Genomic DNA, 25,769 nt, shown 5'->3' on the forward strand with positions numbered 1-25,769 from the left:
CCTCACTATAATGTTGAAAGTTATCTCACATCTTTCCTTTATTAAAAAATATTCCTATTAAAATAGTTAAATTTATATGTTAAATATGAAACAGAAAGCCTTAGGGGAAAGTTTTTAAATAAATATATACCAAAGTAGAATTTCTCATAAGAGCTAACCATGTTAGTTTATTCTAAGTCTTTATCTTATTCACAAACTTTGCCTTTATAAGTTACCTTCATTATCTTAACATGGAGTTTAAACATTCCTAAAACAGAGGTAGAGCTTGGCACTCTGCAGTTTCAACTAGATGGTAAAGTCTTCCCCTCGTGTGTGTCTCTCCATGAGAAACCGTCAGTTTACCTTTTCCTTCTCTGCCTTTTGTAAGGATTCCTGTAATCTTTTATCCATGAAGAAAAACAAGAGAATGATCAAAAGCTCTGTAATGACTTAGCATTGAAAAAACAGAAAATGCAAAAAAGCATAGGCATTTCAGTGGCTAGTCAGAGCACAACCTGGAGAAGTGATATTCTTTCTCTGATTGTTCTTTGAAGGCCTCATAGAGGATGTGAGATTTTAGGGACTGTTTACCAAAATGGGAGACTTGTTGGTAGAATTAGGAGGAGGTGTTTTGAATCTGTAAACCAGGAAGGCACATATGCGGAAGTCAAATGGCAGAGAAAACTTGCAGCAAAGTCTGGTCATTCTTCCCTGGCCTGGTGTAGGATCATCAGGCATCTCTGTTCTTGTTCCCTCTTTCTGGGGTTTGTGGACAGCCAGCACCTCGGATCGAGAGACAGCAGAATCAGTTCTCCTCTTTCCTCCCCATCACCAACTCTGATACTGAACCAAGAAAATCGTTCAAGATTTTCCCATTATAAAACATTCATGCTTTTAAAATACTTAGTACTTAAGTAATTGATTTAACTTTGTTTTTAATGTAGGAAACCTGATGTTACTTTGGATTTTATGCTTCCAAGAAAAACAAGTTTGTCATCTGATAGCAATAAAACATTTTGCATGATTGGCCATTGCTTATCATCCCAAGAAGACTTTTTGCAGCTGGCTGGAAAATGGGACCTGGGAAATTTACTCCTCTTCAATGGTATATTTTTCTCCTTCAAAGCATTTTCAAATTTTTCTTTCAGTTAACAAGTGTTTAAGTAAATTATCCTGGGTAAAATATTAATCCCTGTTTCTTCATTTGTACTTAATAACTATTGTATTTCCTAGATTCCAAGATGCATTTTTAAAGTATTTTAACATTTTTATAATCTACGTTTCTTATAATTGATATATACACTTAATGTAGAGATGCACATTGTACCCCCATCCCTTCTCAAAAAGAGAAGCTTATATTAAATCAACTTTATTTTATAATTCTGGAAAATGCAGTATTGTGACAGGTAAACTTAGAATGGTTGTCTCTTTTATTTATAATTTTAGTATATTCGATAAAAATACCAAATTTTAGAGAAAAAAGAAATATATGATTTAAAAAATATATATCACTAAACCTGGCACATAATAGCATTCAGACAATGTTTATTGAATACATACATGGATGAATAGAAGGAATAAAGATATCAATTCACATTTCATTTTAAAAAGGAATTTACTGAGGTGTAGTTTTCATTTATTAAAACAAAACAAAAACACCTGTTTTCTAGCTTAAAGGAGCAAATAGAAGTTTCATGATTTTGTTTTATTCAGAACTTCACAGTCAAGTTTATATATATTAATTTATCTTCCATCCATATTTGATATAGGTTTTGCTCGTTATACCAATTTGGAAATGGAGGCTTTATCAATTTTATAAGATATAGTGAACAACTAAAAGAATCTGGCAAAAAAAATAACTCCTGGTTTCTTGCTTTTTATGAAGAATTCTGGTTGGAGTGTTTTAAATAAGTAACTTTATTTTTCTGCTATTCAGGAGCTAAGATTGGATCACAAGAGGCCTTTTATCTATATGCTTGTGGACCCAACCATACATCTATAATGCCATGTAGATATGGCAAGCCTGTGAATGACTACTCCAAATACATTAATAAAGAAATTTTGCAATGTGAACAAATCAGAGAACTTTTTATGACCAAGAAAGATGTGGACATTGGTCTCTTAATTGTAAGTTTTAACTTTATAGTAACTGTACATATGTATGTTTATTATATGTGTAATTAGCTATGAATTAGATGTCCAAAGTTTCTTTGTTTTGTTTCTCAACATTTTCTTTCCATAGAACATGATTTTTTCTGAAAAAAAATTGAAATACTTTGACCTCCTCAGAATTTGTTTTCAGGTTTCAAATTTTCATCCATTTTTTCTTGGAACTGTACTTTTATACTAAGTGTCAGTTTAGTTTAGTTTATGCCTATTAATCATTCAAGAAAAATGTTTATGATATAGTAAAAATATAACATGTTAGCCTAAAAAATATTAGGTATTACATTTCCTTTCCATACTTATAAATAAATACTCATTTTTATTTATAAGTTTTAATTACATATATTTGATTTTAGAATATTCTTCAATATCAATAACAACTAGGAATTTTGCTTTCAAAATATTGCTAGCTCTGCTTACATGAGATTCTCAGATTGCTTTTTACACCTTATTCTAATATTTTGTTCTACTAGTATACCGTTTAGCAGCTTGTGATATTTTTCATTACAGCAACTAGAAAACTGAGCCTTCATAGTCGTAGAAGATGTGCTAAAAACTGGTAGATCTGGCCGTGAAACTGTGTTCCTCCTTCTCTTGCCTCTTATGAGAGGTACAATTATAGGTCAGAGGTATTTCCTACTTGAAGGAGACTACTATTTTGGAATGTATTTTGTTGTTAATGAGGGGTATCTTTCACAATCAAAGTAAATTTGTAAAAATAAATTAAACACAGCCAACCTGGTGGTCTAGTGGTTAATATTCAACGCTGTCACATTCGCAGCCTGGGTTTGTTTCCAGGTCAGGGAACCACACCACCTGTCTGTCAGATATCATACTGTGGCAACTGCGTGTTGCTTTGATGGTGAAAGCTGTGCCACTGGTTATTTCAAATACCAGCAGGGTCACCCTGGTGGACAGGTTTCAGCGGAGCTTCCAGACTAAAACAGACTAGGAAAAAGGACCTGGGCACCCACTTCCAGAAAAATTGGCCATGAAAAGCCTATGAATAGCAGTGGAACATTGTCTGATATAGCGGCAGGTGAGAGGATGGTGCAAAAAGACCGGGCAGGGTTCCGCTCTGCTGTACGCAAGATTGCTAGGAGTTGGAATTGACTCGATGACACCAGCAACAATAATATTTGGCCTAAAGTAAAGGAGAAATTCTAGTACAGATATTTTATAAAACATATATAAGTCTGAAGTGGTGTTAAATATATATCTGTGGTAAAATAGATATACAGTAGATTCCTATAGAATTTAACTGAAGATCTGATATTGGCATACAATATTTTTCTCCCTAAGGAGTGTTCAAAAATGGGGGTTGGGGGCATTTTGGCTGTCCATTATTACTGAGCAGGGGACCAGGGATGCTATATGTTCTACAGTGCATGGATGGTGTTATACAACAAAGAATTATCCCACCCCAAATGTCCCACCATTGAGAAAACATGCTTTAGGGAAATAGTTCTCAAACCTGAGTGTGCATTAAAATCCACCCAGACGACTTGTTAAAACATAGACTGCTGGGCCAGAGTTTTGGATTCACTAGGTCTGAAATGTGGCCCAAGAATTTGCATTTTTAACAAATTCCCAGGTAGTGCTGATGCTGCTGGTTGGGGACCACACGTTTGAGAATCTCTGCTTAAGAGAGACCAAGGAGCTCGTACAAGTGTTTGTTCAAATAATAATTTTAGCTCTCTAGTTTTTGGTTAATCCATTTGTTTTTACACACACACAATAATATTTCCTTAATCCTTTTATTTTGCCTGAAAAGAATATAGGTTATATGTCATAAAATTCAGTAGAAATTATCACAAATGAAAATTCTGGGAGTTTTATGTGAAAACTTTTTAGAAAGCAAATTTTTTAAGCCTGATTTAGTAATTTTGGGGTTCTGAGGTATGAGTGGGCACTCAGGCAGCGATGGTGCCCTACTGACAAGGCATTGGTGTCAGGTGGGATTTGTTTCAGGTACATGGGCGTTTTATCACATTTCTGATGAAAACTACTATAGGTTTAAAATTTCGTTTTACCCAGCATAATCATGTACAATAGACTGAGTAGTCAGTTTAGTTGGTGTGCAGATATGCTAGAGGGTGCCTGATAAAACTGTACTTAAATAGCCATGGGTTGAAAATGATCAAGCCCAGGGCCCCCACCGGCTTCTGTGAGAAGACCCTGAATCTGTAGTACATTATTTCCGAGGCTGAGCTCCTGTAAGCTGCTGCCACTGAGAGCATCTCAAAGTACATTCTGCATTTAAAATTTACCATAATTTTTAAAGTGGTTAATAGAAACTTGACAGCCAGAAGCTGATCGAAACTACCCTCTGCATGGGAGAAATATTGAAACTTCTATTCAATTTTAGTTGGGTGTACTGATGGCCTGGAATTTTATTCTAGTAGAAAGAAAGATATGGTTTAGAGTCACATTTAAATGAGTAGCCAGCCCTTGAGCAAATTCAAAGCAAAAATTTTGAATACATTGACCCAGAGTTCCCATCTCAGGGGCTTGTAAAGACTGGTTAGTATTTACGCATAAAGAATAGTGCCTGGTATGTAATGAGTGTGGTATGAGTTGGCTGTTGTTAGTAGTAATGGTAAGTAAAATTTAATATTTATTCTAAAATGATCAAAGCTGGATCTTTTCCAGCTTTGATGGGGTTTATACCATTGATCACTGCTGAATGAAACTGATCTTTTCCTTTGAGGGGAGCCGCCTTGCCTCTCATGTTCATCTTTGTTTAGTGTAGTGTCTGTCTGTGTTACAACAAAGAAAGGTTTGTTGGATCTCTTTTCACTTTGAAATATTTGCTAGTTGATAACTTACTTTTTAAACTTTGTTTACTTACTGAAGGAAAATATTTGTGTTTCAGGAAAGTCTTTCAGTTGTTTATACAACTTACTGTCCTGCTCAGTATACCATCTATGAGCCAGTTATTAGACTTAAAGGTCAGATGAAAACACAACTCTCTCAAAGACCGTTCAGCTCAAAAGAAGTTCAGAGTATCTTGTTAGAACCTCATCATATAAAGAGTCTCCAGCCTACTGAATGTAAAACTATTCAAGGCGTTCTGCACGAGATTGGTGGAACTGGTATATTTGTTTTTCTCTTTGCTAGGGTAAGAATCACTGATGATAATTTTATCTAAAGAGAGACTACTTCTTTATTATTGATAAGTTTCAGGGTTTCTTTTTGATTACAAATAAAGCTATACATCAACTGTATTAAATTTTTCTTTTCTTTTCTTTTCTTTTTTCCGTGTGGAAGATTAGCCCTGAGCTAACATCTGTTGCCAATCCTCTTCTTTTTTTCACTAAGGAAGATTGGCCCTGGGCTAACATCCATGCCCATCTTCCTCTATTTTATATGTGGGATGCCTGCCACAGCATGGCTTGATGAGCAGTGCGTAAGTCTGCACCTGGGATCCAAATCTGCAAACCCCAGTCCGCCAAAGCGGAGCACGTGAACTTAACCACTGTGTCACTGGGCCAGCTCCTGTATTAAATTTTTAAGATTAAAAAATCATATATTGTTTAGGATATCATCAAGCTTTCTGCCACAGATGGTTAAAATTTCTTTTAATTTATGAGTATTTTAGAAGTTTTCTATTATCCAGAAATGTAATTAGAACAATTAAATGTTAAATGTACAAGATTTAAAATTGCCAATGAGAAAAAAAATCCACGCTGTAGTAAACAATATAGAATAAATATATTCTTTAAAATATAGTTTGTAAAACTTGTTTTTCCCTTGAAGCTTCCAGATGCATGGAAAAAACAATTGTCAACAAATAAGTACAAAAAATAATTTATTTGGGTTTGAAATATTTTTAAAGAGAAGGAGAAATATAAAAAGTTTGACTCATGCCATGAGTACTATATTAGAATAAATTGTTTATTTATCTTTTATATTTAGTCATCTAAGGGCAGAGACAATATCTTTCCTGACGTAGAGTAGGCAGTCAATAAGTATACACTGCCTGTTTCAGGGGGTGCTGAAATCCAAAATAGGGCATATGAATGGTCTCATATCAGTACGAAGTATGGACACTTCCTCAGGGTCCATATCTTTGTTTAATTAAAGCAGCCTTGATCTTCTTTCATCCTCACAATTTTATCCCTAAGTATAACTTCTGCAACATTATCAAATTTTCACACTGTCTCCCTAACTGGCTTTCTTTCTTTAATGGGAACACCTTTGATTAATTTTTCAATAAGGGGCATATCAGTGTTTGTTGTTATTGTTACTGTTCTAAATATTTTGTTAGCATTTGACCCACCGTACTCTAAGCTGTCTTTTCTTTTCCTCCTCTTCCTTTTTAAGACTTTTTTTTTTTTTTACATCTTAGTATCTAGTTGATTTGATTTTCCTCTAGTGTTTTTTTTTTTTGTGAGGAAGATCAGCCCTGAGCTAACATCCGTGCTAATCCTCCTCTTTTTTTTTTTGCTGAGGAAGACCAGCTCTGAGCTAACATCTATTGCCAATCCTCCTCCTTTTTCCCCCCAAAGCCCCAGGAGATAGTTGTATGTCATAGTTGCACATCCTTCTAGTTGCTGTACGTGGGACGCGGTCCTCTAGTGTTTTAAAATTTAAAGCTTTCATTTAACTCCTTGTCTATGTTTTGTGATCTTTTATAGCTCTGTATAATTTCAAAATGTATATCCTGGTTTTTCCTCTTTCATCAAGTTATTGAATATAATTTTGTTATGATTACTGTTACACAGTGACTAGATCCTAGAGAAAATAGTTAATTTTTTATCTTACATACATTTAGGATCTTGCCAATAAGACTTTTAAAGTATGTTTTCACATGTAAAACTTGGAAACTTTGTCCAGTGTCCTTCCTCCTCCCCTACAAAAATAAAATTCAATCTCCTTAAAATCCATACATGCATACCCTGCCTTTTGAACTTCTCCACTATTTAGCTACATAGAAAACCTGCAGCCTCATAGATCTACCATGAACTTCCAGTTTTTGGTTTGTTTTTTGCTTTTTGTTCAGGAAGATTAGCCCTGAGCTAACATCTGTTGCCAATCCTCCTCTTTTTGCTGAGGAAGATTGCCCCCAGGCTAACAGCTGTGCCCATCTTCCTCTACTTTATATGTGGGACGCCTGCCACAGCATGGTTTGATAAGTTGTGTGTCGTAGGTCTATGCCCGAGATCAGAACCTGTGAACCCTGGGCTGCCAAAGTGGGACGTGCAAACTTAACCACTACACCACTGGGCTGGCCCCATGAACTTCCAGTTTTAGACCTTTACCCCTCTCCTGATTGTCTCCCAGCCTGGCCACCTGTTATCCCTACATCCTAGGATTTTTCTCTTTCCAGGCCATCTTCTCTCCATGTAGGCTTCCCTAATACAAGCAAAGTGGAGTTAGAAGTAGTTTCTGTGCTCTTGCATTCATATTGTCTCATTCTTCTTTGCCTTTTATCAAGATGATAAGCTGTGTGTTTCTTATATGTAGTGGTTGTCAGAAAGCATCGGTTGATTTGAAGTACAAGGCACAATCTATGGTTTTTATACATAACATCTTATCTTTTGACTAGACAGTAAGCCCCCTTAAGGGTGGGTATCATGCCTTTTACTTCTTTTTATCTCCTGTAGCACAGAACACAGAGCCTATTTGTTGATTCATTATCAAAAGTTTGAGGCATTTTGCTGACATTTCAGATAACTAATAAAATGTTACTGACTTCTAAGGTTGTTAATGTTATTTTAGTTCATTTATAGTATATTTAAGAGACTAAAGAGCGTGGAATTTATGTCTGTCAGCTTTGTTTATAATTCATGAGTAATTACAAAGTGTGAGCAATAAAAAATAAGCTTTCAAATGGAACTGATGGATTGATATTATGAAATGGTAGATAATCACACGTTAAATTTTTGCTCTTAACAAATTAGAAAAAATCCAATTTTTTTTAGGTTGTGGAACTCAGTAGCTGTGAAGAAACTCAAGCATTAGCACTGAGAGTTATACTGTCATTAATTAAATACAACCAACAGAGAATATGTGAATTAGAAAATTGTAATGGACTTGCCATGATTCATCAGGTGTTGATCAAACAAAAATGCATTGTTGGCTTTCACATTTTGAAGGTATGTCCTCGTAAAATTTATTCTCATAGTTTCATATGCAGCAATACTTCTCTCTTCTTTAAAGTCTTCCAGTAATAGAGTTTTGTGTCTCATTTATTCCTGCAGAAAATGAAGGAAACTCAGTAGTTAAATTTAATCAAACTTGTGGGTTTTTTCATCATTTAAATAATTACATTTTTTATTTTTTTTAACGCATTTTAGGAGAGTAAGAGGAAAAAGTAAACTGTAGAATTTTAGATCTCGATGAGGCAGAGATGTCCCCTAGGCTGGCCCCTCTTTCTGTAGACTGATAAAACTGAGACCCACAGAGACACTGTTGTTTGCTTCAGCTCCTGCAGTTATGGAAGAGGACCCAGTTCTCCAGACACCTAATGCTATGCCATTTCCCTTAGGCAATGCTGCTGTAGAGTTCGTTTTTTAAAGCCATAGTAAGTTGTTTTTTTTTTTTTTGTGAGGAAGATCAGCCCTGAGCTAACATCCATGCTAATCCTCCTCTTTTTGCTGAGGAAGACCGGCTCTGAAGTAACATCTATTGCCAATCCTCCTCCTTTTTTTTCCCCAAAGCCCCAGTAGATAGTTGTATGTCCTAGTTGCACATCCTTCTAGTTGCTGTATGTGGGACGCAGCCTCAGCATGGCCGGAGAAGCGGTGCATCAGTGCGCACCGAGGATCCAAACCCCAGGCCGTCAGTAGCGGAGCGCGCACACTTAACCACTAAGCCACCAGGCCAGCCCCCATAGTAAGTTTTTATTGTGATCTAGCTGTCATCATAAATACCTTTCTAGCTAAAAGCATTTGGAACATTGTGTAAATATTTCTCTCAGAGGATACTAGTACTGAGGCAAAAGACTATGCCTCTACCCATGGCCCCGCCCTCCAACTCCTTCAACTCTCAAGATCCATATATTTGTGGCATGAATCCTTATTACTTTTTGGAAAAGGTTTTAAAGCCTAACAGGTTGATTAAATTTAAAAAATAAAAATAGAATGTGGTTTATTTTACCTCATGTTTGAAACTGAATAATCATTTACAAATAAAAGTTTGTATTTTTCTAATTATTTCAGTTGTTTTGCAAAACAAATTAAAGATACCTGAAATATTGAATTATTCACTAGTTTTCCTTTGAATTTAATGTTGTGACTGCTAAGATTAAAAGCTTAATGTTTCTGTTGAGTTTTTGGATTAATCAATTATTAATGCATCTTGTATTAATGCTAATTTTCTGTAGACCCTTCTTGAAGGTTGCTGCGGTGAAGATGTTATTAATCTCAATGAGAATGGAGAATTTACGTTGGATGTACAGTCTAATGCTATAATCCAAGATGTTAAACTGCTAGAGGAGCTGGTGCTTGACTGGAAGATATGGAATAAAGCAGAGGCATGTACTTTTTTTTTTAATGGTAAAAACCACATAACATAAATTTACCCTCTTAACAGTTTTTAAGTGTACAGTACAATATTAACTATATATACTTTGTTATATAGCAGATCTCTAGAACTTTTTCATCTTGCTTGACTGAAACCATACCCATTAAATAACAACTCCCCATTTCCCTGGCCCGCCAGTCCATGGCAACCACCATTCTACTTTCTGTTTCTATGAGTTTGATTACTTTAGATACGTCATATAAGTGGAATCATTCAGTATTTGTCTTTTTGAGATTGGCTTATTTCACTTAGCATTATGTCCTTAATGTTCATCTACGTTGTAGCATATGACAAGATTTCTTTCTTTTGTAAGACTGAACAATATCTCATTTTATGTATAGCCCATGTATTCTTTATCCATTCATCTGTCAATGGTCATTTAGTTTGCTTCCACATCTTAGCTGCAATGATGCACTATGCAGTGATGCAATAATTGACATTATTGTGAATAATGCTGCAATGAACATGGGTGTGCAAAGGTCTCTTTGAGATCCTGTTTTCAATTCTTTCAGATATAGACCCAGAATTGGGATTGCTGAATCATATAGTAGTTCTATTTTTAATTTTTTGAGGAACCTCCATACTATTTTCCATAAGACCTGCACCATTTTACAATCCCACCAACAATGTGCACGAGTTCCGATTTCTCCACATCCTCGCCAACAGTTGTTATTTTCTAGTTTTTTATAGTGCCATCCTAGTGTGTATGAAGTGATATCTCACTGTGGTTTTGATTTGCATTTCCCCTGATGATTAGTGATGATAAGCGTCTTTTCATATACTTGTTGGCCATTTGTATGTCTTATTTGGAGAGATGTCTGTTCAAATACTTTACCCATTTTTTAATTAGATTATTTGATTTTTTGTTATTGAGTTGTAGGAGTTATTTATATATTCTGGATATTAATCCCTTATCTGATATATAGTTTGCAAATGTTTTCTCCCATTCCATAGGTTGCCGTTTCACTCTATTGATTGTTTCCTTTGCTGCACAGAGAGACATGTACTTTTAAATATTCGTTTAATCGTTCCTCTGGAGAACAGAACAAATTTACTACTTTAGTGTAATATTAATTGTAAATGGAAATGTGGAGATTATTTTCTGTGCAAGGTTTTGAGCAGCCATGGGTAATGCTGAAGATTATTTTCTGTGCAAGGTTTTGAGCAGCCAAGGATAATGCTGAGCTGGAGGATCAGGATCAGAACTTGGGCTAACTGGGAATAGCTAGAGCAGTACTCAGGCTGGAGAACATGGAGCTCATATGAATCAGTTGGGGTCTTGCATTTACCTTAGACTCTGAAACAGGATCTTGCTAAGAGTCTGGGGAGTCAGGTCAAGGAAAGGGAAATGTATATACTTCTGAGTAGGGGAGCCAGGTTGCCCAGGAGTCGTAGAGCTGTATCAGGGAATGTAGGGCAAGGCTATGAAGTCTTGGCTTCATCACAGGCATAAGCTAAGGAATGTGGTTTGATCTTAGGTCTAGACACAGCATCTCAACAACTGGATGGATGGGCTGGTCTTCACAAGGACCCAGCAAGGGAATGAATACAGGGCTGTTTTCCTTGCTGACCTAGTTTTAAACAACTTCATGTTATAGACTAGAAGCTCCTTAGTTCTAGTGTAGACTAGAGATTGTTTAGGGTTGTTTAGAGTATAACAACATTATCATCAAACATAATTAATTAAAGACCAATTCAAAGTTTATACCTTTAGAATTTTTAAAAAATTGATTATTCCCAAATTTGGCAACAGTCCCCCAAAATGTACTCATTATCAATAATGAGTTGTGAAGCTGAAATAAACTTTTCTAATCTATCATTAATAAAAGTAAATTTTGACCCAACATGCTAGAGGAAAGACAGAATTATTTTTCTGTTTTTCCCATAGAAATTTATATTACAAAATTATTGTTATATGAAGAGGCAATCAACGAATATGCAGCCACAAATCATAGGGGGAAAGTATTATAGAGTTGTGTCAAGCAGCTAACTAGACTATTGCTTTTTCTGGGTTTTATGGTATTTATCAGTTTTTACCTATAATTTTAACTATAATTTGTTGTGACTTTATTTCCCATTCTGAATAAATACTCTCTTTCTGAATTGAAAAACCCCATATATAGGTAGGTATAAAAATATGTGTAATGTTGCAGGGAGAGAAAGCAGGTGAACATAGTGATGGCCTATGTAGACAAAATGGAGCCAAGGCCAGTATAAATATAAACAACTCAATTGTGGATTGGAAGATCAAACCTAAGTAAATGGTGGACGATTGTTTTAGTTAGTATTTCACAAGAGGATGCTAATTTGGGGTTGTTTGATTAAAAAACAAAACCTATTTTATTGACTTCATAAGTGATATATACAAATACTTCTATGGGTTTGAAATAAAGTTTTCTTTCCTAGTTAATAACATTTTTATTATTTTATTGAGGTCATAATAGTTTATAACATTGTGAAATTTCAGTTGTATATTATTATTTGTCAGTCACCATATATACGGGCCCCTTTACCCCTTATGCCCAGCCCCGAACCCCCTTCCTCTCTGGTAACCACTAATCTGTTCCCTTTGTCCATGTATTTGTTCATCTTCCACATATGAGTGAAATCACGTGTGTTTGTCTTTCTCTGTCTGGCTTATTTCACTTAACATAATACCCTCCAGGTCCATCCATGTTGTTGCAAATGGGACAATTTTGTCTTTTTTTATGACTGAGTAGTATTCCATTGTATATATATACACCACATCTTCTTTATCCATTCATCAGTGGATGGGTACTTGGGTTGCTTCCACATCTTGGCTATTGTGAATAATGCTGCAATGAACATAAGGGTGCATAAGTCTCTTTGAATTGTCGATTTCAAGTTCTTTGAATAAATAGTGGGATAGCTGCGTCATATGGTATTTCTATTTCTAATTTTTTGAGAAATCTCCATACTGTTTTCCATACTGGTTGTACCAGTTTGGATTCCTACCAGCAGTGTATGAGAGTTCTCTTTTCTCCACATCCTCTCTAACATTTGTTATTTTTTGTGTTGGTAATTTTAGCCATTTTAGCCTTAACGGGTATAAGGTCATATCTCACTGTAGTTTTGATTTGCATTTCCCTGATGATTAGTGATGTTGAACAACTTTTCATGTGGCTATTGGCCATCTGTGTATCTTCTTTGGAAAAATGTCTGTTCATATCCTCTGCCCATTTTTTGATTGGGTTGTTTGTTTTTCTTGTTGTTGAGTTGTATGAGTTCTTTATATATTTTGGAGATTAACCCCTTGTCAGATATGTGATTTGCACATATTTTTTCCCAGTTGGTTTGTTCCTGGTTTCCTTTGCCTTGCAGAAGCTCTTTAGTCTGATGTAGTCCCATTTGTTTATTTTTTCTTTTGTTTCCCTTGCATGAGTAGACATGGTATTCAAAAAGATGCTTCTAAGACTGATGTCCAAGAGTATACTGCCTATATTTTCTTCTAGGAGTTTTATGGTTTCATGTCTTACCTTCAAATTTTTAATTATGAATTAATTTTTGTGTATGACATAAGATAATGGTCTACTTTCATTCTTTTGCACGTGGCTGTCCAGTTTTCCCAGCACTATTTATTGAAGAGACTTTCCTTTCTCCATTATATGTTCTTGGCTCCTTTATCAAAGATTAGCTGTCCGTAGATGTGTGGTTTTTTTTCTGGGCTTTCAGTTCTGTTCCATTGATCTGTGTGTCTGTTTTTGTACCAGTACCATTGCTGTTTTGATTACTACAGCTTTGTAGTATGTTTTGGAGTCAGGGATTGTGATGCCTCCAGCTTTGTTCTTTTTTCTCAGGATTACTTTAGTTATTTTGTTGCCCCCTTTGAATTTTATGATTCTTTATTCTTTTTCCATGAAGAATGTCATTGGGATTCTGATTGGGATTGCATTGAATCTGTAGATTGCTTTAGGTAGTATGGACATTTTAACTGTGTTTATTCTTCCAATCCATGTGCATGGAATATCTTTCCATTTCTTTATGTCATCATCGATTTCTTTCAATAATGTCTTATAGTTTTCATTGTATAGGTCTTTCACCTCCTTGGTTAAATCTATTCCCAGATATTTTATTCTTTTTGTTGTGATTGTAAATGGGATTGTATTCTTGAGTTCTCTTTCTGTTAGTTCATTATTAGAGTATAGAAATGCAACTGATTTTTGTAAGTTGATTTTGTACCCTGCAACTTTGCTATAGTTGTTGATTATTTCTAATAGTTTTCCAACGGATTCTTTACGGTTTTCTATGTATAGAATCATATCATCTGCAAACAGAGAGAGGTTCCCTTCTTTCTTCCTTGCCAATTTGGATACCTGTTATTTCTTTTTCTTGGCTAATTGCTGTGGCCAAAACCCCAGTACTATGTTGAATAAGAGTGGCAAGAGAGGGCACCCTTGTCTTGTTCCTGTTCTCAGAGGAATGGCTTTCAGTTTTTACCCATTGAGTATAATGTTGGCTGTGGGTTTGTCATATATGGCCTTTATTATGTTGAGGTACTTTCCTTCTATACTTGTTTATTGAGAGTTTTTATCATAAATGGATGTTGGATCTTGTCAAATGCCTTCTCTGCATCTATTGAGATGATCATGTGGTTTTTATTCCTCATTTTGTTAATGTGGTGTATCACATTGATTGATTTGCAGATGTTGAACCATCCCTGGTATAAATCCCACTTGATCACGGTGTATTATCCTTTTAATGTATTGCTATATTCCATTTGCCAATATTTTGTTGAGGATTTTTGCATCTATGTTCATCAGTGATATTGGCCTGTGATTTTCCTTCTTTGTGTTGTCCTTGTCTGACTTTGGCATCAGGGTGATGTTGGCCTTGTAGAATGAGTTAGGAAGTGTTCTGTCTTCTTTAATTTTTTGGAATAGTTTGAGAATGGTGGGTATTAAATCTTCTTTGAATGTTTGGTAGAATTCTCCAGAGAAGCCATCTGGTCCTGGACTTTTGTTTTTGGGGAGGTTTTTGGTTACTGTTTCACTCTCTTTTTTTGTGATTGGTCTATTCAGATTCTCTATTTCTTCTTGATTCAGTTTTGGGAAGTTGTATGAGTCTAAGAATTTATCCATTTCTTCTAGATTGTCCAATTTGTTGACATATAGTTTTTCATAGTATTCTCTTATAATCCTTTGTATTTCTGTGGTATCCATTGTAATTTCTCCTCTTTCATTTCTGATTTTATTTATTTGAGCCTTCTCTCTTTTTTTCTTAGTGAGTCTGGCTAAGAGTTTGTCAATTTTGTTTATCTTCTCAAAGAACCAGCTCTTAGTTTCATTGATCCTTTCTACTGTGTTTTTTGGTTTCAATTTCATTTATTTCTGCTCTAATTTTTATTATTTCCCTCCTTCTCCTGACTTTGGGCTTTGTTTGTTCTTCTTTTTCTGTTTCTGTTAGGTGTAGTTCAAGATTACTTATTTGAGATTTTTCTCGTTTGTTAAGGTGGGCCTGTTATTGCTATGAATTTCCCTCTTAGGACCACTTTTGCTACATCCCATATGAGTTGGTGTGATGTATTTTCATTTTCATTTGTCTCTAGATATTTTTTTGATTTCTCCTTTAATTTTTTCATTGATCCATTGGTTGTTCAGTAGCATGTTGTTTAGTGTCTACATATTTATTACTTTCCCAGCTTTTTTCTTGTAATTGATTTCTAGTTTCATAGCATTATGGTTGGAAAAGATGCTTGGTATGATTTCAATCTTCTTAAATTTGTTGAGGCTTGTCTTGTTTCCCAGCATATGGTCTATCCTTGAGAGTGTTCCATGCACGCTTGAGAAGAATGTGTAATCTGCTGTTTTTGGATGGAGTGTTCTATATATATCTATTAAGTCCATCTGGTCTAGTTTTTCATTTAATTCCAATATTTCCTTGTTGACTTTCTGTCTGGATGATCTATGCATTGATGTAAGTGGGATGTTGAGGTCCTCTACTGTTTTTGTGTTGCTGTTAACTTCTCCTTTTAGATCTAATAGTTGCTTTATTATGTGCTTTGGTGTTCCTGTGTTAGGTGCATATACATTTATATGTGTTATGTCCTCTTTGTGGAGTGTCCCTTTTATCATTATATAGTGCCCCTCTTTGTCTCTCATTGCCTTTTTTATCTTGAAGTCTGCTTTGTCTGATATAAGTGTGGCAACACCTGCTTTCTTTTGTTTGCCATTAGCTTGGAATATCATCTTCCATCCCTTCAGTCTGCGCCTGTGTTTGTCTTTAGAGCTGAGATGTGTTTCCTGGAGGCAGCATATTGTTGGCTCTTGTTTTTTAATCCATCCTGCCACTGTGTGTTTTTTGATTGAAGAATTCAATGCATTTACATTTAGAGTAATTATTGATATAGGAGGGCTTAGTACTGCCGTTTTATCACTGTGTTCTGGTTGTTCTGTATTTCCCGTGTTTCTCGTCCCATGTATTTCTGACTGCCAAATCAGTTTGGTGATTCTCTATGATGGTTTTCTCAGTTTTCTCTTTATTTATCGTTTGTGTCTCTGTTCTGACTTTTTGTTTAGTGGTTACTCTGAGGTTTGTATAAAAGATCTCCTAGATGAGATAGTCCATTTTCTGATAGCCTCTTACCTCCTTAGTCTAAGCAGGTTCCATCCCTTTCCTCTTCCCATCTAAGTTATTGTTGTCACAACTTATTCCATTTTGTGTTGTTTGTGATTAAAATGAAGTGATTATAGTTATTTTTGATGCTTTCCTTCCTTTTATCTTTAATGTCATAATTAAGTGTCTGCTAACCTGTTCTGATAGAGAGCTGCAATTTTCTGATTTTGTCTACCTATTTATCTCCTTGCTCAAGGCCTTGTAGACCCTTTTTTTTTTTTCAGGTATGAGGGCCTTCTTGATCATTTCTTGTCGGGGAGGGGGGTCTCTTGTGGCAATGAACTCCATCAGCTTTTGTTTATGTGGGAAAGTTTTTCTTTCTCCATCACATCTGAAGGATAGTTTTGTTGGATAGAGTATTCTTGGCTGAAAGTTTTTGTCTTTCAGTATTTTGAATATATTGTTCCACTCTCTCCTAGCCTGTAAGGTTTCTGCTGAGAAATCCACTGAAAGCCTGATAGGGGTTCTTTAGTAGGTTATTTTCTTCTGCTTTGTTGCCCTTAATATTTTTTCTTTGTTATTGACTTTTGCCAGTTTTACTAATATATGCCTTGAAGAAAGGCTTTTTACATTGATGTAATTAGGAGATCTGTTGACTTCATTCACTTTTATTTCCAGCTCCTTCCTCAAGTTTGGGAAGTTCTCAGCTATTATTTCTTTGAACAAGCTCTCTGCTCCTTTCTCTCTCTGGAATACCTAAAATCCCTATGTTGCATTTCCTAATTGAGTTGGATATTTCTTGGAGAATTTCTTCATTTCTTTTTAGTCTTAGTTCTCTCTCTTCCTCCACCTGAAGCATTTCTGTATTTCTGTCCTCTAAATTACTAATTCTGTCCTCCCTAATATCAGCTCTGTTTTTTAAGGATTCCAGATTTTTTTTATCTCATTCATTGTGTTCGTCATCTCCAACATTTCTGATTGGGTTTCTTTTATAGTTTCAGCCCCTTTTATGAAGAATTCGCTCTGCTCATTAATTTTATTCCTGAATTCATTGAATTCTCTTTCTGAGTTTTCTTGTAACTCATTGAGTTTCTTTATGATAACTATTTTGAATTCTCTGTCATTTAGATTGTAAATTTCTGTGACTTCAGTATTGGTTTCTGGGTACTTGTCATTTTCCTTCTTGTCTGGAGTGTTAACATATTTCTTCATGCTATTCAATGGGGTAGACTTTTGCCGTCGCATAGTGGTAGTATCTGGTTGCAGATTGCACCTGCCACCGTTGTGGGGGACAGGAGCTGTGTTTTCTGAGCCTGGGGTGACCCCTGGCAGTTGTGCCTGTCCATTGGAAGCTGTGCCGATAGGGCTTTCTGCATCTGGCCACCACTGCTTTACACATGTTGGTGCAGGCGCTCTGGTGGGGATCCCCTGCCCTGGCTGAACACCAAGCTAATGTGCCAGGCAGGGTTGGGGGAGGGAGTGCCTTCTTTCCCACCCACGCTCCTGCTCTGTACTCACTGGCTGCCTGCCTGGGCTGCTTGTCTTGGTGAGGGTGCCCCTGAGGTTGTTTAGCTGCCTTGGTGTGGAACATTCCTGCAGAGGGCTACCTTTTCCCGCTTCTCCTCTCAGAGTAACACACTGGCTGCTGCACCCTAGATTGCTGCCTCTCGGTAGGGGAAGGAGATGGGCTTACCTCTTTCCACTGCCTCCCAGGGGGTCCAGCACCCCCACCATCAGACATGGCTGCGTGGATCTCTCGGACGTTTGTTGTGTTGTGTGGATGTCCTCTGTTGGTTTATGAATGTCCTTTTCATTGTATCTTAGCAGGGAGATACTAAGGGAAGAACTCACTCTGCCATGATGCTGATGTCGCTCTCTCTCTCTCCTAATTAATAATTTTTTAATTGAGTTTGTTTTAGATTTTTGGTTGGTTGTTTACTTTGACACTACTCTGTTTTGGTACTGTTTTTCAGACCTGAATCAAGTTTTCGTATTGAGCTGCCTTGCTTTCTGGTTTTCATATGCCTTTTTGTTTTAGGGCATCTTTGCCCTATCTTATGAAGAGAGAGGCCTTGGCTAGAATAGTATGATTAAGTCTGTTAATTCCCTGGCCTTTTCATTGTTCATTAACATCACATAATGGCAGGAGAAATAGCAAGACCTGCAACTTGGCCAGTTAATTTTGCCTTTTGTTGACAGCTTTGTTAAAAGGTCATTTGGGCTAATAAAATGAGATGAAGATTATCTTTTAATATTAGTTATCTGTATAAGATTCCTCATTCTTTACTATTGTGAATAATTTAAGATTGATTCAATGTAGAAGAAGTATTTTTAAGGCACTTAAAAGGATGCTAAGTACTGTTTGAAGATACACAGTAATTGTGCAGAGAATTGAAATACTTGGACTTAAAAGTAAGTTAATCCAAAAATGCAGAATTTTCATTGTCAGTGACTTTTTTCAATTTAGTACAGTTTGTTCTAAAATTATTTAAGTGCTGTATACACAAATTACCATTGAATTTTATACGTTTTTAATAATGCTCTTTGAAAATAAATTATTAGCAAACAACTATATTGGTAATGTGTTATTTCTCTATATTGAATAAATCCCTCAAGATAATTCACCTTTTGAAAATACTATATGTCATTTAATGCCACAGAAAGGTTAATGTAGTAAAGCAGCTAACGCAGTATTGGATGCAACATAAGTATTTAGAAATGACCTATTGACAGAAAAAAAATAATAGTCTGGGAATAAATTTTAAGATTTGCTTTAATATTTACACAATGTTAAACTGATATATTGCATGTCTTCTAAAAAGCCTGTATTTCAGTAACTATGTGCTGATTGGTGTGTGTTTATTTTCTCAGCAAGGTGTTTGGGAAACTCTGCTAGCAGCTCTAGAAGTCCTCATCAGAGCAGATCACCACCAGCAGATGTTTAATATCAAGCAATTATTGAAAGCTCGAGTGGTTCATCACTTTCTACTGACTTGTCAGGTTTTGCAGGTACTTTTCATGTAACTTTACTTTTGGAGATATTTTCTGCAATTATTTCTGTTTAATAACTCAATACTATGGACTCAAATTTTTGTGGGACTTTCAATGGAATTTTTTTCTCTTTTCCATCTTCCTTACTCTCCCAGATCTCTTCTTTCAACAAATAGTTTAGGAGTTTTTCAAGACCTGCCTCTTAATAGCTTGATCTTCACATTGTCGTCATTCCTGTCAGTTACAAAAGACCAACTACCGCTAAATTTCTGAGATATTTCTTTACATTGGGTTATAATAATTTTGTAGTCTCCTTAACATCAACAATAGTGAAATTTTAACTTGTTCTAAACTTTGCACAGTGGCAGTATCATAACCAATGAGGTTTATCCGAGGCACGATTATTGGTAACTGAAACTTGTTACACATTACTTAAATAACAAGTACAAGTATGTATTGTTTTAATAAGTATATATTTGTTGAAGATCTAGTATATATGCTAGAATTAGCATATTTAAAAGATATCCAAAATATTATATTAAAAAGTGGCACTAACTTCATCAGTTGCATTGTAGTGTCTGTGCTGTGGCCTGGCTTCTAGTTAAATTTTTTTCTCTGCTTTACAGATGTCCTTTTATCAGCTTGATTGGTGTATTGGACTACTTTTCAAGTTTGTTTGTTTGTTTTTTCATGTCTGAGACATCTATTAGAACTTTATCAGGTCAGATAAGTACAGATGTTCCGTGGGCTCAGTAATATTTTCTTTATGTTTTTAATGCCTTTGTTTCACTGGCACTAGTGGCTTCTCATTTTACGTGGGATAAAATCCAAAATCTGTGGCCATATCTGTAAGAAAGCTTGTATGATCTGGCCACCACTCCAGCCTCATCTTTTGCCACTGCAATCCCCCGGGCTTTCTTTCTCTTCCTTAAACAAGTGAGGCTTTTTCCCACCTCAGGGCACACGATATTCTTTCTGACTGAAAAGTTACTGATTCCATTCTTTTTATCTGGCCAACTCCTGCTTATCCTTCATGCCTCAACTTTAAATTTACTTCTGTAAGAGAAGGAAGGCTTCCCTGCCCTTTCCATCTGAATTAACCCTTTCCTTTTCTACACTTACTCTCACTCTGCACATATATAATTTGTTAGTTTTATGTTGTTTATGAGAACTTGGTTTATTTCCCTCTGTAAATCTCCTGAGGGCAGGGATAATATTTTTTGTTGATCATGCTGTAACCCCAGTACCTGGCACGTATAGGCACCCAGTAAATATTTGTTGAATAAATGAATTCTAAGAAAACAAAATCAAAAACATTTTATTGCCTTTCTTGGTCTCTGTGGTAAATTAGATTATTGACTTCAGGAATACAATACGGTGATCTCTCAGGCCCTTTGCTTACTGAATATTTTATGTATCATTTATGCATGAGTTTTCCTCTAAATCAGTTTTTTTTGTGAATTTATTTTAAACCTTGTTGGCCAGTTTTCAATGAGATCAGATGACAGTGTGAAGTTTTCATTCAGTCTTTGCATGTCAGAAAAGTAACACTTATAAACTTAGAGATTTCAATATATATTCTTACTTACATATTATTTATAAAAATGCTAGAAAAATACAGGTACTAATTCTTTTTCCTGAAAGTACGTTTCTTCACCCATTTTCATTCAAAGAGCCCATTTATCAAATTAACAGTATTTATTAAGAATAGCTTTATGGTAGGTATTGTGGGAAATATATAAAGAAATGAACTTAGTTATCTTTAAGAACTTAGAACTTAGATACCTTTAAAGTATCTCAGAGTATTTAAGGAAGATTAATAAATTGGTGGTATATTGCATCCAAAGCAGTTTCATTAGTTCATGAGTACAGTGTAAAGAACCTGAACTTTGGTAATAAAAATGGGAGTGTAAAAGTAGGAAGCAAATATGAAGGAGATGGTAAAGACAGAATTAATGGGACCTGATTCTGTTTAAATTGGAGCTGCAGGAGAAGTCAAATATATAATGTAAAATTTCAAGCTGGGAGACTAGAAGAGTGATAGAATCATCAAAGAAAGAAAAATAGAACATGCAGTTCTGTAGTTTATACATTCTGCATTTGAGATTAGGGTGGGACGTTTAGTGGCAGGGACTGCCAGGCACTTAGAAGTGCAAGATTGGAACTGGGGAGAGGAATTAGAGAGTGAGATTGGGAATTGTCTGCATTGATGTAATAGTGAGCCATGGGGATAGATAAGCACTACAAGGTAAACAAGTACAGTGAAAGGTCATAGAGAGGTGAGGCTTGCACCTCAGGAAATATCCATTTTCAGGTGTAAAATAGGAAAAAGAAGCTATTGAAAGGGATGTAGAAAGAGTAGTGAAAGAGTTAAGAGAAGAACCAGGAAACTCAGTAAAGTGAAAGCCAAGGTTGGGCAGAGAGGGAAGGAACCTGTCCAGAAAGAGGTGGTCTCTAGATCCAAATAATATAGAAAGTTCAAAGAAAATATAGGCAGATAAAGGACTTGGAAATCAGCTTGGAAATTCTTAATGGCTTGCAAGATTTCAGTAGAATAAAAAAGGCAAGAACCTGATTTCAAGGACTTTCGGCAGCATGTGTGGTGGAATCATTAGAGGCAGTGAGAATAAATGATGGTTAAAAAGTCCAGCAGCAAAAGAAAAGAGAAACAGAATGTTAGCCAAAAGTTCCCTAGAGATCAAGTTAAGGGATTATTTTTTTTTTAATGAAATAAGATAACAGTGACTATTTGTAAGGAGTCAGTGGAGAGGGCAAGATTGAAGAAACATGGGCTGAGATGGACTTAGGAATGAATAATTGGGGTGGCAACCAGGAGAGTTGGGAAGGTACAGGGGGTATGATTTGGAAAAAAGGCAGATGGTTGTAGCAAAAATAGCATCGAATTGGAAGTCAGGAGATCTATGTTGTGTTGGCGTGGCCACTTGACAGTTGTGAGATCTTGGCAAAGGGGTTTCGTGCTTTCTTCTATAAACTCAGTGTTCTCAAATCTGAGGTAGTCAAACTAAACTGTTTCAGAGTTAACATCTAGATTTTAAGTTTTCTGATTCAGCAATACACGAGAATAAATGAAGAAGAGTGAAGGTAGAGATATATCATATATTTGGACACAGGGAGAGGGAAGATGAGGAAGTTTACCTCCCATAGCCTTGATCTAGAGGCCAGCTGCTACCCATTGGGGAGGTAGAATTGGAGGATATAAATAATTTATTTATATCCATCTTTATTTTTAGTAATTACTTGGCATTCTACTAAGTCTCATTATTCCAAGCAGTAGATGATGCAGTAGAAAGAGTTCAGTGGTCTGAGTTTGAGTTATAGCTGCACTACTTATATGTTTTTTTGCATAGTTTGTTAGTCATATAACTACTTTGAGCCTTCATATTCTATAAATGAAGGATGAAACCTCTCAGAGCTATTGTGAGAAAGAGCTTTGTAAACTGGAGTGCCCTATATTAATGTAAGCAGCTTTGTCTATCAGAAATTTTCCCTTCTGATCCCATAGTAGCAGAAGTAGTAGCAGTGGTAGTGATAATAGTACTAACAGTAGCTAACATCTATATGGGGCTTACTGTATGTGAGGCACTATTCTAAGAGTTTATTCATTTAATCCTTATAACAACCCTATGAAGTAGCACTAGTATTATTCCCATATTATAGATAAAGAAGCTGAGGCATGGAGATGTTAAATAGCCTGCCCAAGATCATACAGCTAATGAGTGGAAGAGCCAGAGTGCAAACCTAGGCAGTTTGGTTTCTGAGTCCATGTTTGGGAGTACTATAACATGACTTTGCTTCAGTTAATTAAGATAAATGGGCTAGAATTAAATTGCCATTGGTTTTGATGAATTTTTAATAGCAGGATTGCTTGAATTGAGAAATAACAGCTCAATTTAATGGTAAATATGGTCAGACTAGAGCAGTAAACCAACACAGTTCTATCTTTAAAAGAATATCTTGCTTAAATGAAAAATGTTAGTTAAGTTGACAGTTCTCTTTAAATCTAAAGAGAGTTTGACTTTTATTTTTTCAGGAACACAAAGAGGGGCAGCTTACATCCTTGCCCCGAGAGGTTTGTAGATCATTTGTGAAAATTATAGCAGAAGTCCTTGGATCTCCTCCAGATTTGGAATTATTGACAATTATCTTCAATTTCCTTTTAGCAGTTCACCCTCCTACTAATACTTACGTTTGTCACAACCCCACAAACTTCTACTTTTCTTTGCACATAGGTAGGTATAATTGTTTTGTTAGATCTTGGCTCTCTCCGTTTTTGTTTTTTTCTTCCCACTTGATCCACATCTGTTTGATATTCATTGAATGACCTCTATGTGCTAGAAACTGCCCTAATTACACACTGGGATTGGGACAGGGAAGAGGGCTATTAAATGAACCAGACATGGTCTCTGCCTTCAGAGAGCTTAAATGTCAAGAGAAGAGAGGAGACATACTCAAATAACTCTATAGTAAGAAACAGTATTTGGTAAGTAACTAATGGATACAAGAGAAGAACTAGTTTTCAGAGAAGTGAGGGTTTCATCAGACAGCTATGAAGAGAGAAGATTTAATAGATTACGTGATATCTGACATGAGCATTGAAGAATTTAGGTTGAATTTGATAGGTAGATTGGAGATTGAGCATGCCAGGTAAAAAGAATGACTTAAAGGGAGGAAAAATTGAAAGATAAAATAAAGAATAATGAAATTTACCTAAGTATACGGGATCTATAAAGGAGTAGTGAGAAATAATACCATAAATATAGTTTAGGGCCATAATTTTTTTTTCTCCTAAGGTCATATTAAATGACTCTTTGAACATAAGGCCAGAGAATTTGAACTTGTATTCTAGTTAGGGGTCATTGAAGGGTTTTATTTTGTTGTGTTTATTTGTTTTGAGCAAAGGGATATGATGTAAGTAAATTATTGCAGTAGAATTCAGGAAAGAGAAACTACCCACATAGAAGTGAGTTGAAGCTCTAAGAGTAGATGAGACCACTGAAGAAGAGAGTAGAGAGAGAGAAGGAAAAAGGAAGCTAAGGATAAAACTATTGGTAATAATACTAGTTAGAGGGTGGGACCAGAAAGAGTAATCAGTATTCAGAGAAATATGGAATAATTAGAGTTTTAAAAGAGCTAGGAAAACATAATGTGGTAAGAAAGCAAGCAAGAGTGTATCTATGAGAAAGCTAGATAATAAATTTAGAAAGGAAAACTGGTTGTAAAATAGCCGTTTTAAGGAATATAGTAAATGAATAAAATGATTCAGCAGCAGTGAAAATCCAAGTGAAATTAGCATGACTTTGTGTTAGGTTCAGCACACATTTACTGAATAAAATACTGTCAAGATTCTGGGAGCAAGGTAGCAAAGATCAGTAAAAAGGGTCCCCTCCCTTAAGGAGTTTACAGCCTAGTAGAGGGGAGAGAGACATAAACAGATAATTACACCACATGGAAAGCACAATGATATGGAAGTAAATATTCTGTTTTCTGGTAGCATAGAGCATGGTAAGGGTATATTTCCTGGGGAAAGTGATGCCTGCTCTGAGTCTTAAAGGCTGAGTGGGAGTTGAAGGGACAGGCCTTCCAGGCAAAGCTAACAGCTTGATAGGGAGCTATGAGAAATGAGTGTGGCAAAGTGTGACATAAGTAACAGGGCTAGAAAGAGGTCTGGGGACATCGTGGAGATTCTTGTAGACAAGAAGCTTAGACTTTATCCAGTGTGGAACGGGGCAACAGAGAGCCACTGGAAGGTTTTAAGCAGAGGGTGACATTTCATAGAATTCTGGTAGCTGTGAGGATTTGATGGTGACCAGATGTCCATCACAGATACCATTTAGAGGTCTGTGACAATAATCTGGATGTGAGAGGTGGTAAGATCCTGCATTATGGCAGTATGCTAGGGATGAAAAGAGTTCAAGAAACAGGAAATAAAGTCAATAGAACCTGGAGACTGACTCGACATGGGTAAAGGAAAGGTATTGGTCAAGGGTTGCTCCAAGTTTATACATGGGAAATGGGTTCTTCTGCTAAACGAACCAGAGAACAAAAACAGGAGGAGTGATTTTAGGGCAGAAGGATGATTCACATTTAGATTTGTTGCCTTTGTGGTGCATTTAAGAGATAAAACAGTTGAATTTATAGTATGAAGCTCAGAAAGAAAAATTAAGCTGGAGGTATCAATTTTAGAGTTATATTGGACATTGAAGGGAATATATAAAAATATGACACAATCCTTTCCTCAAGTAATGAACAGATGAACAGTCTCCTTGGAAAGATCATATAACATAGAAAAAGTGAACAGTTAAATGTTAAACTATAGAAATAACTAAGTACAGTTGGAATTCAAAGAAAATAGAAGTTAGTTTGGCTAGTAATAGTCAACAAAAAAATCTCTATTAAGAAATTCTAGGGCCGGCCCCGTGGCTTAGCGGTTAAGTGCGTGCGCTCAGCTGCTGGCGGCCCGGGTTCGGATCCCAGGTGTGCAGCGACGCACCACTTCTCCGGCCATGCTG

At 35.9% G+C, this 25,769-nt stretch overlaps 1 protein-coding gene and 1 pseudogene across 1 annotated transcript in view; both read left to right on the forward strand.

Moving 5' to 3' along the window:
* Nucleotides 1-25,769, forward strand: part of LYST (lysosomal trafficking regulator) — a 184,821-nt gene that overhangs the window by 71,023 nt on the left and 88,029 nt on the right. The window contains exons 15-21 of the mRNA XM_087431920.1: nt 924-1,084; nt 1,916-2,106; nt 5,021-5,266; nt 8,073-8,246; nt 9,476-9,625; nt 19,120-19,257; nt 23,291-23,489. Coding sequence (XP_087288046.1) covers nt 924-1,084; nt 1,916-2,106; nt 5,021-5,266; nt 8,073-8,246; nt 9,476-9,625; nt 19,120-19,257; nt 23,291-23,489 — 1,259 coding nt within the window. The remainder of the gene's footprint in view (nt 1-923; nt 1,085-1,915; nt 2,107-5,020; nt 5,267-8,072; nt 8,247-9,475; nt 9,626-19,119; nt 19,258-23,290; nt 23,490-25,769) is intronic.
* On the forward strand, nt 19,590-19,717 carry LOC147916774 (U4 spliceosomal RNA; annotated as a pseudogene).

Source organism: Ceratotherium simum, chromosome 6 (assembly GCF_057802395.1).
Source record: "Ceratotherium simum simum isolate JZ-2026a chromosome 6, ASM5780239v1, whole genome shotgun sequence".
NCBI classification, from domain to species: domain Eukaryota; kingdom Metazoa; phylum Chordata; class Mammalia; order Perissodactyla; family Rhinocerotidae; genus Ceratotherium; species Ceratotherium simum.